The following is a 17,312-nucleotide window of genomic DNA, read 5'->3' as shown; positions in this document are numbered from 1 at the left end:
TGAGCAGGTTATTGGTGAGTAAGTGCCGCTTGATAGCACTGTCGCGACACCTTCCATCACTTTGCTGATGATTGAGAGTAGGCTGATGGGGCGGTAATTGGCCGGATTGGATCTGTCCTGCTTTTTGTGGACAGGACATACCTGGGCAATTTTCCACATTGTCGGGTAGATGCCAGTGTTGTAGCTGTACTGGAACAGCTTGGCTAGAGGCGCAGCTAATTCTGGAGCATAAGTCTTCAGCACTACAGCCGGGATGTTGTCGGGGCCCATAGCCTTTGCTGTATCCAGTGCACTCAGCCGTTTCTTGATATCACGTGGAGTTAATCGAACTGGCTGAAGACTGGCTTTTGTGATGGTGGGGATATCGGGAGGAGGCCAAGATGGATCATCCAGTCGGCACTTCTGGCTGAAGATGGTTGCAAACGCTTCTGCCTTGTCTTTTGCATTAGAAACAATAATAGTCCCAATACTGATTACTGGGTTATCCCACCCAGCAATTATTCCCTTCCCTCCTCAAAATAACTCTTCTAACTAGTTATCCACTGTTTTCTATCCAACAGCCAATTTCTTATTCATTCCAAACGTTTCTGAATCCCCATGGTTTTGAGCTTAACTTAGCCTGTCACGCAGAAGTCTCGCACACCACATTCTAGCGCTTTCTACAGTCCACTTGATATACAACTCAAGGAGATTGGGCAGACAAGATGTTCCCCTCTGAATTCATGTTGATTGTTGTTTACTAGGTTATTATTAGACAGATAATCCTCAAGGTTACTCCTAATAATCAAATTCATTATTTTACACTGCAAGATTTACATTGCAAGACAAATGGCTCTGTAGTTGACTGCATCTGCTTATTTAAACATTTCTGAATTGGGTAGCCATTGCCACCCACCCCCCACCGCAAAATGTAAGACAGATAAAGGATGACTTCTTCCATAATCGCATATCTGAAGCCAATTTTAAATTCACATTTACTGTCTCGATTTTTCATATTTTCCCTATTTGATTGAACAAAAGTGCTCTCATTGCCATGTATATTGACTTCATTTTAGATCTCCACGTTATCTCTATCTACCCAGTATCTTTTCTCTTAACACTCAGCCTCCCTCTTATGTTTTAATAATTGGGTTGTGTTACATAGTTGCCTTATAAATTGAAAAAAAGGATAAAACTAATACAATCCACAAATTCTATTCATCACTTTATTTTTTCCATGAAACTAACTAGTACAACCATTTTCTAATTACAGCATTCCTTTCCTGACTATATATTATATTTGAAAGTATTTTATTAATGTGAAATGCAAGATTACAGTTCAAAAGACTTCTGTGGAATTTTCAAGTTACTGCTGTTTTGGGAAGGGGAGGTTTGAGAGTTCAAAGCCTCAGCTGCAACATCACACTTAAACATCTCATTATAAAGCACATCTATTTTGTCAGCTCTTTTAATTTTCCCCCACCTTATATTAGTGATTAATGCTGAAAAATCCCACATTAAATGAGTTTCGTTTCTTGAAATTCAAATTATTTTCCAACTGTGGTTTTTGCTGAAGTATATTATAACATGATCAATATGAAAAAGAAATAGCTTCCTTCTCGAACAATTAATGATTATCATGGTTTTTTGAAAAATCTTAGGAGACATTTGATTTCTGATGTTCACAACACAGTGGGTCTTATGTTATACTCATTTTGCATCAAGGCAAAGTTGCTACTGTATCCATCACTGTGCCCAAGGGCAAAAATCAGTACCATGCTGCAATGTAAACATGTATAGAAATCACCGTTCTATATAGCAGCAGTAACGGATTCCTAGTTGTATATTCCTTTTATTTAATATTAGAAAATAGTTTTTATTGAGATGTTTATTTTCCCTGGAGATATCAACATCTTAACTAGAAAAAAAGTGGGCTCGAGCAGCCAGGATAGCCGGGAACAGTAGGAGGGAGGCTCGGCCAATTTTAACATTGGCATCATTATCATGCCGCTTGCTGAACCATAATGGTCGGGAAGAGGCTGTCTGGCCATTAAAATCGGACAGCACGGAGGCCGCCGCTCGCGACTTGCGGGAATGGCCCCGACACAAGGTGAGTGGATAAGAGCTGCTCAGCAAGGGAATTGCGGTCTGAGGGGTTGAAGCCCATGGCAATAAGGTTTTCTTGCAGAGCCTGGAGGAGCACTCATGTTCCTCCTGGCCCATAAGAAAACTTCAAATACATTTTAAAAGCTTTCCTTACTGGGTCTTTTCTGACTTTCAATGCAGCTCTCAGTAGTTTTGACCTGGCGGGGAAGTCACCACTGTTCTACCGCTCAGCTTTCAGTTAAAAAGTCAGGTCCCGATGACATCATGAGAGCCCGATCTGCATAGTTAAAGAACTCTGCCAGATTCTGGTATGTGTCTTTGCCACAGGCTTCAACTCCAGATTGGAGCAGGAATGGAGGGGGGGGGGGGGAAGCCTCCGCTCGATTTTAACTGCCTCCCACCCGGTTTCCTCCAGTATCTTAATATGGACATTGCAAAAGCACCTTACTACTGTCTGCAAAACGGTGGTGAAAATGCTTTAAATTACCACTCTTGGCATTGTCTAGTGATGCCATTGACAGGAAGGCCAGAGTTTAAGTACCAAGCTTAGTTAACCTCAGCACTCAGGGTTCTCCTTCCCAAACAATCAGCTCCCAATCCCACCAGCACCAAGCAGAGCAGAGGAAAGGAATTCAGTGTGGGTCACATTTAGTATTCTCCTCAAATGCTATTACAGAATATTATGGACATCTGCCTTCCTGGCCACAGACTGGTATCTGCAGCTCGAAAACTACAATGAAAAGATAATTATTTTTTGGTTACAGAATAAACCTTTTAGTTGCAGAAAAAGTATATTAATGCCAGAAACAGAAAGCAAAATATCTTTACCACATTGCAAAATTTATAATACTGAATCTATTGATTTATTTTCCATTTGATTTAAACTGATCATATACCTCTATTTAATGCTTGCACTCTAGAGAAACCGCTTTTATTTTTTGACTGTTTGAATCTTTGAGGCTTCTTCTGGCCAGGTGTAAGAATCAATTACAAACTCATCATAATCAGTGCTGTAAATCAGGGAGCTGATAAAAGATTCTTTGTCTTTAGGTTCCGGATACACAGATGCCATTCCATTTCTGAACACATATTCAGCAATCTGGAAAGAAAGACGACACAGGAGGTTCAGTCCCGCAGCAGGAACTGCGTCACACTCATTCACTTCTTGAACGAGGCTTTCAAAAAGTCCCAAACTATTCTAACTGCCATCTACAGCTTTTAGAATGGTTTGTATTTATATACAAGGAAGCTTTCCACAGTTGTTCATTTATCTTAATGCCTTTTGATAATACCCATCTTCTGTTATTTTAAATACATGTTCTACTGTCTCAATGGAAAACCCATAATAAAAATCTTAACATTTAACAGCAGCACATTTTACAACTAAAGCTGAAATTATGGGTAAGCAAACCAGGTTACTTTTATAATAAATAAAATTAAAACTTTTATAATTCTTTGGCTCCTGAACTGCCTCCCACCTCACCCACCCATTTGCCCAACTCCTTCTTCAGACCCTCTCCATGAACAGATCTTCAGGCCACAGGCTTCTTATGTGCCAAAGGCACCTCAATCCTTCTCCCCGGGGATCTCACTGTGCATCAGTTGTCAGGTAACCCGCTGGTTCCCCACCTTGGCTCCATCCTGCTTGCCAGGCCTCACCACAGCTGCCCTCTCCTACTGATTGCCTGTCCGCTCACCATCACATGCCCTCAACTCTGTGCACACCAGCTCACATGCCATCTTAAAAACATTGCAACTATCTCCATTCAGCGGTGGAAACAAACCCCAACCCTGTAAGATCAACATTGTGGCTTTTCATCCAGCCCTTTATGCACCTCCTGTACACCTCTCCCTGCCACAGCAGCATTTGGACATTCCCCTCTCCCCCACACTAAGCATCATTTTCTCCTCCCCTTTCGAAGCAGTACTTCGGCTCTGCCCCTCTCCCCACCCACTGACCACCTTTTGGCCCTTCATCTCCCCCCCCACTCCCGTGAGCAGCAATTTAGTCCTCATACTTACTCGCTGAGCAGAGTGCTGAAGCAATCCAGGCCCCCTCCCTGAACAGGGAGATTGTTGCTGTCCCACTGACGCTCCCCCACCCCCCACAATAGAGAATAAAAACAGGCCCTGGGAAACTGTTTCCCAACTCCCATCATCACCAGACATGCAAATATCCTCTATCCCTTCCTTGTGTCCTCTTCTCCCTCCTTCGCTCCTCATTGTTCCCACACATCCACCCCCCACTCCTCACTCTCTTCTATTCTGTCCCTGTCCCTCCTCTCTTCCTTATGCCCTTGCTCCTTACCTGTCGTCTTCTCTTTCCCCCACCATCCTCCCCTCTTTCCCTTCCCACCCCACCACTGCCTCCTCCCTCGCTCACCTGGGTCCAATTATTCCTGCTCTCTAACCCTGCCGGATACTTGGTCTCGAGTCTCCAAGTGCAATGCCAAGATCAACTAGCCTTTTATAGAAGTCATCAGGCCAGTTGTGGTAGTTCAGTTCTTATTAACACAATGCAGCATTTGGAGAAAGCAGTATGGCAAACAGGTACTGCCTGGCTACTGACAATATTTCTCTTATGGATCTCTCTCAAAGTACTATATTGCTATCAAAGAGGAAAAAAAATGAATGTGACATGCCTGAATTGAAAAATTAATTATATATAATAAACTGCTTAATCTTTAAAGGAAATGTCCTTACCTTCACAGCCAGTGTTAGAGAAACAGTTCTGATAGTGTCAAGAGGAGGATATAAGCGGCCTTCAGCCAAATGTTCTTCGAGCACCTGCTCAGCTATAGCCTGGAATTCAAGAGCAAAAACATACAAGATGCAGGATTCCATAACAGTATTAAAATAAAATATTTGCATTGATGAGGTCTACAAGAAATGATTTTTCAGGATTTAATATGAAGCACAACTGACAAATAAATTGTGCAATCACAGTACGAACATTGTCTCTTCAATTGCAGAACCTTGGTCTTATCAAATTCAGCCATTCTCTAGGTAAATCAGCTTTTGTGCCCCAGACAACACCCTCCTGAGTTCTCTTACTCCACAGAACCAATGTTAGCCTCTGACGTCCTCTTCCAAGTGCTACAAAACCTCTGATTCCACCCCCCCTCCCACCAAGAGCACTGGCAGACCACCCCCCCTCCCCCAAACCAGAGTACTGGCAGGCCTCAGCTCCCTACCCGAGTGCTACCAGGGCTTGGCTACGTTTGCCTGGAGCATTACCAGGTCCCAGACTCCCTAGCTCATTCCAAGTCCTGGAATGTCCAATACCTCCCAGCCCCCGACCAACTCTGCCTGTGCCATCCTATGTGCCAACCTCAAAGATAATGCCCACATTCCCACCCAGCCTCCACCCCAATTTCTCAATTTCAGAAACCCTTTTGAATAAATTTGCTCCTCTCCTGCTAAAGTTAATAAGTAAGGAAGCTTCTTCCACTGCGCCCCCATAACCTCGGCAAAAGATTAGCGCAAAGCCCGTTCACATGCGCAAAAGGAAATTCTACTGAATTTACGGTGGCATAGTAGGATAACGTTCAGAGGAAAGTAACCCCCTAAATTGGAAAATATATTACATCAGTTTTCAGTTGCCATGAGCATTCCAATTCATTGCTTCTACACTGGGTATATTAACAATTGCATGGTCTCCAATCGCCAGGCCTCACCCTCCAGGTCTGTGGCCTCAGTATTTATACATTTTTCTGGGACACTACAATAATGGTAAATTATCAAAGTGAGCCCTGGATTATGCTGTTCCACATTGGGTGGAGGGCTGATGCATATGTCTATTGAAATAATTTGGAAAGAAATTTGTAAGAAATCTCCCCATTGACAGTAAATTAAACTTCTGGTTCCTGAAAAATAAAATGAACTTACTGCAGTTAGACAGAGCTCACTGATGGGATCTCCAGCCCCTCTGTTCTGGGGCAACTGCAGTTCATTGTGTAGATCAAAGATTTTGATATAGGCCAATTAAGGCCTTATGCCTTCCCTCTTCCTCCCCACGCTTCCCACTCCACCTCTGCCCTCTGCCCTCTCCCTCTATCCCTATCCCTCCCCCATTAGGCTCCAATTATTTCTGCCCACTAACCTTGCTGGATGTGAATACTTAGTCGCGTCTCCATGTGCAATGCTGAGAGAGATCAACTATTCTTTCATAGAATTCAGTATAGGCTTAAATTTGCAGATAACACAAGTAGGAAGTATAATTAATTCTTTAGAATACAAAAGGAAACTGCAAAAGGATACTGATAATATAGGGGAATAGACTGAAAAGTGTAAGTATGAGATAATACATTGGTAAAAAAAATAACAGCAATAACTTTACTCTGAAAGTAGACTCAGTGCTGTGGAAGAGCAAAAGAATTTGGGGTTACAGGTTCAACTGACATTAAAGGCAGCACCTCAGGTAGATAAGGTTGTAAAACAAAGCTAGGTTTTATCACAACATGTATACAATATAAAAGCCAAAAGGTAATGATGAGCCAATATAAAACCTTAATAAGACCTCACTTAGAATACATGTGCAGTATTGAGCTACACGCTGAAGGAAGTATATTGTGGCTTTAAGAGACGTTACAATCTAGATTCACTAGGATGCTGCTTGGTATTAGGACATACAAATATGAAGATAGACTTGAAAACTTGGGGCTTTTTTGTTAGAGCACAGATTATGGGATGATATGATTTGTAATTTTAAACACCAAAGGATTGGCCAAATTAGATACTGTTTCCAGTAGTTGAGGGATCTAGAATGGGACCATAGATACAAGATTAAATGCAAGAGATGAGAGCAAAAGAAACTCCTTAACATGGAGTGTTGTGAAGCTGCAGCAGTCCTTTCAGGGCCAGTGGTTGAGGCACAAACTATGTCAACATTCAAGATTAGATTGGATAGGTGGATGAAGAAAAAGTGAATGAACGGATATGGGAACAGGCGTGTAAATGTGATTAGGCTGGACTGGTTGGTTGAATGGCCTGTTGCAATTTTGTAACTTCTTTGCATTCCTATGTGAACACTTGTCGTCATCTTCTTTCTCACACGCACACAGCCAATACATCCAATATGAGTTTTACCTCAGTAACGCTTTTGAAATTTAACTTCTAGCCTTTGGTCAAATAAGATTGAAAAAGTTTTGACCAGAAACTGCTAGAAGAAAAAATATCCTTCCGTATACCTGACTGAATGATACTGATGCACCCTGGGAAATTAGGTAACTCTTCAGATGCTCAGACTGCACAATCCAAATTCAGCTCAGTTCTGGGCAAAAATATCCAGGCTTTTGGGGGAGGCTTAGACCTTCAAGTAAAAACTTTAACGAAGGCATTAAAACACCAAAAAGACAATTCAATGGTTAAGTTTAATCATGTTATAATGAAATGTATACTTTTTTGATTTAAAAAATGGTTAAATCCTTATTTTGGACACTAAAAAATTCAGTTACTGAGAAAAATCAGTGAATGAAAAAAATTTTCAGAAAGCATTTTGGAGCAATTTGAAACAGGTGGCCACATTGTACAGCAGGGAGATATACTCTCACTATGAGAGCATAAGAACATAAGAAATAGGAGCAGGAGTAGGCCATACGGCCCCTCGAGTCTGCTCCACCATTCAACACGATCATGGCTGATCTTCGCTCTCAACTCCACTTTCCCGCCCGATCCCCATATCCATCGATTCCCCTGGTGTCCAAAAATCTATATCTCAGCCCTGAATATACTCAATGACTCTGGGTTAGAGAATTCCAAAGATTCACAACCCTCAGTGAAGAAATTCCTCCTCACTTCAGTCCTAAATGGCTGACTCCTCATCCTGCAACTATGCCCTATCGTTCTAGACTCTCCAGTCAGGGGAAACAACCCCTCAGCCTCTACCCTGTCAAGCCCCCTCAGAATCTTACATGTTTCAATGAGATCACCTCTCATTCATCTAAACTCCAAAGGGTATAGGCATATTCTACACAATCTTTCCGCATAGGATAACCCTCTCATCCCAGGAATTAGTCTAGCGAACCGTCATTGCACCGCTTCTATGGCAAGTAAGTATATCCTTTCTTAGATAAGGAGACCAAAACTGTACGCAGTACTCCAGGTAAGGTCTCAAAGCCCTGTACAACAGTAAGACTTCCTTACTCTTTTACTCCAACCCCCTTGAAATAAAGGCCAACATGCCATTTGCCTTCCTAATTGCTTGCTGTACCCGCATGCTAACTTTGTGTTTCTTGTACCAGGACACACAAGTCTCTCTGGACACGAACATTTAATAGTTTCTCACCATTTAAAACACTGTTTTTCTATTCTTCCTACCAAAGTGAATAACCTCACATTCCCCAACATTATACTCCATCTGCCACCTTCTTGCCCACTCACTTAATCTGTCTATATCCCTTTGCGAACTCTGTGTCCTCCTCACAGCTTACTTTCCCACTTAGTTTTGTATTGGCATTAAACTTGGATACACTACACTCGGTCCCTTCATCCAAGTCATTAATATAGATTGTAAATAGCTGAGACCCAAGCACCCTTGCATCACCCCACTAGTTACAGCCCACTATCCTGAAAATGACCCGTTTAATCCTACTCTCTGTTTTCTGTCCGTTAACCAATCCTCTATCCATGCCAATATGTTACCCTCAATCCCAAGAGCCTTTATCTTGCGTATCAACCTTTTATGTGGCACCTTATCGAATGCCTTTTGAAAATCCAAATATACTACATCCACAGGTTCCCCTTCATCTACCCTGCTGGTTACGACCTCAAAAAACTTGAATAAATTTGTCAAACACAATTTCCCTTTCATAAAACCATGTTGACTCAGCCTAATTATATTATGATGTTTTAAGTGCCCTGTTACCACTTCCTTAATAATGGATTCCAGCATTTTCCCGACAACTGATGTCAGGCTAACTGGCCTGTAGTTCAGTTTTCTCTCCCTCCTTTCTTGAATAGCGGGGTTACATTTGCTACCTTCCAATCCACTGGACCGTTCTAGAATATAGGGAATTTTGGAAGATCACAACCAATGCATCCACAATCTCTGCAACCACCTCTTTTAGAACCCTTGGATGTAGGCCTTCTGGTCCAGGGGATTTATCGGCTTTTAGTCCTTTTAGTTTCTCTACTGATATTAATTACTTGAAGTTCCTCACTCTCATTAGCCCCTTGGTTCCCCACTATTTTTGGTATGCTTTTTGTGTCCTCTACTGTGAAGACATACAAAATATTTGTTTAACTTATCTGCCATTTCCTGATTCCCCATTATAATTTCTCCTGTCTCAGCCTCTAAGGGACCTATTAAATAGTAGTTCTTCTGTTTCACACAGCATGACACCTTTAACATTGAAGTATGTCACAGGAGTGCTAATGGAACATGTACTACATGTACCAAAGTTGATATTTAATACCAAACAGATCTTTTCATGCAGGACATGTTACATGGTTGGTTCCACACTTGTTCATGATTTGATACATACAAGCCCAATGACTCCCACAACTACCTTGGTTATACTTCTTTCCACCCCATTTGAAGAAAGGAATGCAGCCTTAGCTCCATGACTCAGTTTTATGACACACCTGTCATGAGGAAAGCAGTAGTCTCTGAAATTTCCATACTTAAAAAACTGTATTTAAAAAAAATTACCTGTAAAAGTTACATTTTGGCCAAACAGTCCCTCTGTCCTGAAGATTTACTTGAAGATACTGGGTAGCCTAAACAATGTGCACTTTTTTGCCATGTGTGTTTATAATGAGTAGTCTGTTGCAACAAATTTCTGGCACTAGAGGGCAGAGGAATGCTTTGCAAATACTACATGTGGTACATTGAAAGTTTGATGGGAAATATTGCTTAAGTAATCTATTTGCTTATTGTGCCAAATTAGATCTGTAAAACTGAAGATTGTTTACAATGTTTCCCATTTTAGTGGAGTCATGATCAATAATGAACCATATTCAGCTAAAGCAGCTATCTTGACCACTTTTCTGAAAAGAACAATGATATCAAAAGCCCATCTTCCATCAAAATTACTACACAAACACACACTTGTGGTCCCCAGTATCAGAAATTTGATATTGCAGGACTTATAACCATGGGAGCCAAGTCAGAGGGAATTTAACATGTACAATCTGCACAATTCAGGGTGGTTGCACAGTCACTGTGACTCCTTTAAGAGCACTAGAAATTTGAATCAGGTGCTTTAACTAGTGTACATGCTGCCACTGAGTCCAGCTCTTAATTCTGCCTGGTGTCATTCCAAAAACTTAATAGCGTTGCCACAGGTTTTGAGCACAATCGACTTCAACGATTCAGCAATTCAGGCCAGAGACTTTCCCGTGGCTATTTGAAGGAGCCCAATAGCTTGCTACACCAGTGATGGAAAGTGTGCAAGACAATGGTAGGGCAGCTATCACTGGAAGTGTTTCAAATTGTGTGTACACTTGTAAACTTAAAGAGCCTTAGCTCTGATCCTCCAAAATGTCATGCAAATTTAACACAAGTTGACGCTTATGCGCTCGTAAACCGGTTTACATGGATTATCAGAACATCTTAATATTTCTCCCCCTCTCCAAAAGCAAAAAGTTTGTTAACCTGTTTTAAGATTTTCTAAAATACCTTCAGCAAAAAGAAAATGGACATATTTTCAATTGAGAACAATGTTGGAGGATTCAAAATGTTCTAGTGTTTCAAACCACAATCAAATTTTTGTTTTCTCAAAAAGGGTTATGTGTGTCTTTTGTTTAGTAAATAACTGCAGTCTTCCTTCCTCATAACATCCTCCACAAGATGGAAGACTGGGTGAAGAACAAGCTCTACAGTTAGTTTCAATCTAAATCTTTTAAAAATAAAGTTCCTCAAACATTAAATCATTTTGAAAGCCCATTTAAAATAGTGGGCAAAATGTTTTTCATTCATTAAAATTATTTAATTCTAAAAAAAGATTAGCTTCTTACCTCATTAGCAAAAAAAAGCTATATTATACAGGTAGGTATTCTGTAATGAAATGGGATCATTTTCCAACTTTTCCGGCTGTTTCCCCACAGAAGCGCAAATGTACGCCTTGTGGTCAAGGCTCCCAATCAGAAGCATAAATCACTTTTGGGGACACTGATATAGCTTAAAAAATGCAATTATACATCTGGTCCCGATAACTTTATATGCAACATTTATTGCAGTAAGCAGTAATGCAGCAGGTTTCAGAGTTATTTAATACCAAGGAAAATTCAATGAAGGCAGAACAAGCTTGCATTAAATAGAATCTTTCACATCCTCAAGATGTCAGATAGTGCTTCAAAGCCAATTAATTAGTTTTGAAGTGTAATCACATTCATTCAACAGCAGGATTGTTACAAATCTGAGAAAATGGATTGGACTAGTAGCATAATCATTTGAGTGCTACCTAACCTGCCGAGAAGCTCCAGCATTTTCTTATCTTTTAGAAAAAAATGTCTAGGAGTTTGCATCAATGTTTCTTCTAACTTACAGTCTCGTTTTAGGCTGGTTAATTTTAAACCAATGTCCTCTGGTTTTCTCCTAACTGTTCAAGTCAAACATCTTACTTACGTCATATGTATCTTAGTATTTTAAAGGCTTGGAATCATGTTCCTCTCAATCTTCTTTTCTACAATGAAAATACATTTAGCTTTGTAAACTTCTCATAATAAAGTTAGAAGTTTTCAAACCTACCTTGTGACCTTTGCCAAACTCCCTCTTGTTGGAAGGTAGCATGTCCAGAATTGTACACATCATTCCAAAAAGAGCCTTGCCTATGATCTAAACAAGTATAATTTCATTCCATTTATAGGCAAATGCCCTCAAGACAGATCCTGTCTGAATATGTTCAGTATTTGAACATATTTGCTAACAACGGCTGCATTCTGACTGGAAACTTTCACAATTAAATCAAATCCTTTTCCACCTTTTCTTAAAGAAAGACACTCTTGTCGGCCCCAGAGCCATCTGACGATCCGGATTCTTTCCCCTCAGTCTGGTTCAGTAAAAACTGAAGTCGAATACATTTTAAAGTTCATCACAACTTTAATAGCAGGTCTTAGTCTGTAGCTTCAATTCAGATACCTGAGAGAATCCGAACGATTCTAACAGAATAAGGAGACAAAGACAAAGACAAAAACTCATACCTTTATACAGATCGATAGGGGTTGGAACATTAACACAAGAGTCAACACCAATCATAAGCCGAGCACAGGTTGCCATGCGAGGTTACATTATTGCCGGCCAATCCTAGATCGCCCATGTGCTGACCATGTTGCTGTTAGACATCAAAAGGGATACTTCCTCACCTTCCAACCTGGAATGTTCTTCCCTGTTCCTTCTGTTCCTTATCTCCCAACTTGGAATGTCTTTCAACTTTGGCTAAGCTCGTTACCTATATTGATCTGCCATAAACATGGAGACATTCAGACCAGTCCTTGAATCACATCAAAGACTCTACATTGCTAAGACCATGCAAACCTGCTGACTACGCAAACATATGGCCCAGCAGGAGGCCAGGCCACCTGTACCAATCTCAGTTACTAACTAATTAACCCTTTCTAACCATTTTGCATTCTGCTTCTTTGCCACGTAGGCATCTTAATATTTTACCAAAAACTGACCACGTAGGGATTCTCACATCCATCACTCAAACACTCGCTTCAGTTTGGTTCAACTAGACAGCTGGATGGAGAAGTACACAGAAACCAAAAAGAAACGGTGAGGAGGAAAAGAAAAACTGGGGAAAGGGGTAATTTTCACCTGCACCACTTGGACGATAAACTGCCTGAGCAGATTGCTGGTCTGTTGATTTTAATGGGAATGAAAATCAAGCTGGCTCTATAATAGGAGGCAATCCACTCCGTTAGTTTACTGCTCAAGCAATGAAGGTGAAAATTACCCCCTGGGATTCTTCTCTGTCTCTATACTTAGATCTCCTGTCAGTACTGATGGCAGCTTTAGCCTAAACTGTCCTCCCTCCCAGCTGAGGGAACATTGGTCCTTTAAAGTTGCTGAGTTCCAGCTGTTTTGTTAATGTTTCTCCAATGTAAATAAATTCAAAAAACTTATTAAATTAGACTGCAAGTATAGTGTCAGGCCAGGACATCCTAGACTGTTCTAAGCAATAGAATAATAAAAATTGTGTAATATTCACTATGGTATTATGTAGTTCAATAGAGCACAATGCAAGAAAATAAACTTTGCAAAAAGAATAAAAACAAGACAATATATTTTTGTCTGTATTTGCATGGTTCATATTTTAAAAAGGCAACTCAGTGTTTGAGAGTATGGTGCAATACCTTTACAAAATAATTGAGTTGATAGATGCTTCTGTACTCTAGTTAAAGTCAACTGATGCCAAAGTGCCATTAACAAAAATGTTTCTGTACTGCTTTTGCAAACCCCCAAGTGGGAAATAATCCCAAATTTCATCACAAACTAAATTACATGGAATTTTTAGTATTAGAATCCATAACACCACAAGCTGTATTGTTCATTAATCAGAACCCCTGCCTGTTTTAGTCGGTGTACAAAGAGTTGGAAAATGATACATTTATTACTGAATAGTTAAACTTGCTCTGACTCAACTGTGGTGGTGGTGAAATATAAATGCAATCACTTTTTCATATTTGGACTGTACTAATATTAAATTGGACATATCTGGACAATGTTAAATCTCAGAAGAAACATGTGAGAGTTTATAATCAATCAGCTGTGCTTCTTGCTTAACAACAACTATGGCATTGTGTAGCACAATATACCATAATCCAAAAACTGGATAGGTCTGCTGCAGCAGGGAGGGAAACACCTGCCTAGAACCAGCGATATAATTTTATATTGAATTATAATGAATTAAGAAAGTAAAAAGGTCATTTGAAATGTTTTTTTTAGGAATAGTAACTGAAGCACTATTTGCAACTCATAGCAAAGATAAATATTGCATGTATATGTTAATTTGTATTGTAACACAGTTCCATGTGCATTAACTGATATCCTTCAAGATTGCAAGCTGTCTCAAAATGCTACATCAATATTAGTTTCACTTCCATCAACCAACCACTTGTGGGATTTGTTTCATCAGCTTTCTAGGTAGGGTTCTTTATAATGCCAGGCATTTCACTCCAGGGGTAAGCATTGATTGGCAACCACATCGGAGGCGGTAGAGCTGACCCATTTATCAGCCCACCCAGCCACTGGAAGATTAGTGAAGGCGAGAACTATTAAGGAAATTTTGAGTCCAATTACCTCCAACCACAATTTATTTTTCCAATATTTGGTACAATAAAGTATATTTGGTGCATCAGTATATTTTAAAGGGGAAGCTGGAAAACTATTACAGGTCACCAAGACTTTTAATGAGAAATATATTTAAAATGTTACACAAAATAATGAGAAGTGATTCTGTTTTACATTTATGAAATAAAACTTTGTATTGGCTCATAATTGAGGCTCAAATTGTCTAATTATTTTGGTCCCTCCTGTGGTTTGCATTGTTTCCCATTCTGTATTCACAACACGTGGAGACCATTTTTCACATAAATATATTTAGTTTTAATGAGGAGCATTACATGTGCAGATTACTGTATAATAATCTCCATCTGCTGGACGTGCGCACGTTTGAATGGTGGGTGAGGATAGGGTCAGACTCAGCTGTAATTCCCAGATGAATAAACTGCCAACACTTGCATCTAACCTCAAGCAGGAATGACAGCTTGGGTGAGATCACAGAAAACCGTTGATACTACTGGAAGAGTACCCTCAGAATGAGTCGCCACCTTCAGCAGAGGGGGGAAAAGGAGAGAAATCTTGAAGGGGAGGAATTGAGAGTCTCCATTATTTCATCTGTGCAGACTCTCATTTCTCTTTAGAGGTGAGATACTTAACTGGGTGCAATCTTGAATATCCCCTAATGGAATAACTACTAAATTAATGAGATGTCTGTGCACCAATTACTTTTACTCAATAGTTTAAGAGCCAATAGTAATAGGCTCAATAGAAAGAAACATGCCCATCTTTTCATATATTGCACTGGCCACAGTGTAGAAATGAAATATTTTTGTGGGGTTTGCATTCCACACTACATTTAATTGAACTATTTCTGTAGTAAAGGGTAGAATTTCCTTGGGAGGCTCAGGAACTACCCCAACACATCCTGTTGACAGAATTTTAAAGGCCAGTAAAAATGAGACAGAATCCGACGTGATTGGGCTCGGGTCCATTTCTCGCCCCCGCTAATTGTAGGATTTTCAGGGCCTTAGTCTCATCATTTTCATTTTTCTTCTTTAGCAGATATCAAGCTGTTTTTAGTTTAAAAGGTAATTATCCAACAGAGCGTTAATCACTTTTTAATGAAAGTCTGCTCCACAGATCCACTACTCTGGGCAGGGGAATTCTGATCACAAGGTAGATTCAGATGAAAAATGCCCTCAGCCAATTTGATCACATCCTTCCAGAATAACTACCCAGCCATTTTCCCATTACATCATCGAGTTGTTTCTTAAAATGAGCCCAGTGTCCCAGCTTGAACCACTCTTCCCAGCGACCCAAACCAGCTGGTGATCGTCTTTTTCATCAGCAAATAACTTCTCAGTCTCATTAATTTTGCACTTATTAGGGCCAGTTTTATGAATGCATGCACCCAACATGGAGCCTTGTCCACAGGGAATGCAGGTGGACTTCCCAAGATGTTCTGTTAATTCATTTTAAATGGACAGAAAATCGTGGGAAGTACACCCACACTTTTCCAAGATGCTCTCCCAGTGGATGAAGCTCCATGCCAGCATTCACAAATAGGCCCTCTAGTCAAAATTAAATTCTCTGCTTACATTATTACTATTTGTTAACAGTAGCATTTTTAACATTCTTTAACAAACACTTTCATAACAGTCAAAATAAATCTGAGGCTATGCAAGCCAGAACAATAAAAGGGAAAAATGATACATTGACAGTTCCTACATGATGACAGCTGTGATTACAAAGCATTCAGCATTGGCAGTACCAACATAAGATATGGAACCTGATACGACGATATTAAATCATTCCAAACTAAACAAAATTCATAAATCCCTCTGCACCAAGAGCACATGATGAAAGAGGTACCCATGCAGGCTGAATCAGGCTATATGTAGCTGCTCTTAGGACCAGAACTGGAAATCTAACAATTTAGGCCAGAACTAACCCTCAAGTGCTTTAACAGGCCTTCAGTTGTCAGACTCGAATTAAAATTACTGATTTGTGCTGAAAATTATGCATAAGTGCAATAAAGACTAGCAGATCTCCAATGGTCTTGCTCCTGGCGATTCAGAAACTACACATTTATACAGAAGGATCAATATACAGTTTACTCCTGTTAATTCAAAGTCTCTTAATTCAAATTACTGGATGGTCTGAATTTTTTTTTAAGCACAAAAAAACAATTTTGAATTAACAGTAGGCTGTTCCATGTAATACACAATGGGGTAGAGTTTGCGCTTTGAGCGCAAATTGCACCCAAAAATTACACCGGCTAGGTTACAGTTCGAGTTTCCTCCAAAATACATTCACATAATCACAAATATAAAATCTTCCATGAATCAGTGCACTCTGACAGTAATCATTGATCTTTTTTCTTTGCAATAAAAAAATATTCATTGATGTATTCAAGAGTGGTAACCTGGTGCAGTTTTATTAATACAGCTGAAAATGGACTGATCACAAAAAACAAGCACTTTTAATAAGAGTGTCTGGTCCTCCACTTGTGATTAACCTGATTTTAAATAATTGAAAATGAATTTTAAAAAAACTATACTGAACCATTTATTACTTTCATTGCTGATTCGGCCGGATTGCGCTGATAAAACCACCGCAATCTAGCGGAAACTCTACACCAATGTATTACATAACACCAACCGATCTATGGACAAAAAAATATTGTGGGGGAGGCAATCCATGCATCAGTCATGCTGGCATTGTGCCAGATTGCGCCCACTGGGACATTGAATAGTGAGTAAGAACACTCAGAGATCAAAGATCTCTGACACCGCCGGACTTTGCGGGGAAAAGCTCCTTATTTGCATCTCAATGGCACGTGCCCGTTAACATTACGGGTGCTCATTAGAAGGGGGCTAGAAATGTGGCACAGGCCAGCATCTTTGTTTGCAGCTAGCAACCCAGTAGGAACTTCTTCAATGGTCAATTAGCCACAGTTACCTTATGGCTGATCTCTCCTCCTGAATGTCCAGGCCAGGAC

The 17,312-nt window shown here is 40.1% G+C and overlaps 1 protein-coding gene across 3 annotated transcripts in view; it reads right to left on the bottom strand.

Annotated features, from left to right (window-relative positions):
- Positions 1-1,191: 1,191 nt before the first annotated feature.
- The window catches only part of me1 (malic enzyme 1, NADP(+)-dependent, cytosolic), a 409,773-nt gene continuing 393,652 nt past the window's right edge, over positions 1,192-17,312 (bottom strand). For all 3 annotated transcript variants that reach the window (XM_067984787.1, XM_067984785.1, XM_067984786.1), the window contains 2 exons: positions 4,789-4,887; positions 1,192-3,184 (listed from right to left, as the gene is read on the bottom strand). In XM_067984787.1, coding sequence (XP_067840888.1) covers positions 3,017-3,184; positions 4,789-4,887 — 267 coding nt within the window. In that variant the 3' untranslated portion in view covers positions 1,192-3,016. The remainder of the gene's footprint in view (positions 3,185-4,788; positions 4,888-17,312) is intronic.

This window comes from Heptranchias perlo, chromosome 5, assembly GCF_035084215.1.
Source record: "Heptranchias perlo isolate sHepPer1 chromosome 5, sHepPer1.hap1, whole genome shotgun sequence".
NCBI classification, from domain to species: domain Eukaryota; kingdom Metazoa; phylum Chordata; class Chondrichthyes; order Hexanchiformes; family Hexanchidae; genus Heptranchias; species Heptranchias perlo.
The sequence above is the reverse complement of the archived record's forward strand: the minus strand, read 5'-3'. Positions and strand labels throughout refer to the sequence as shown.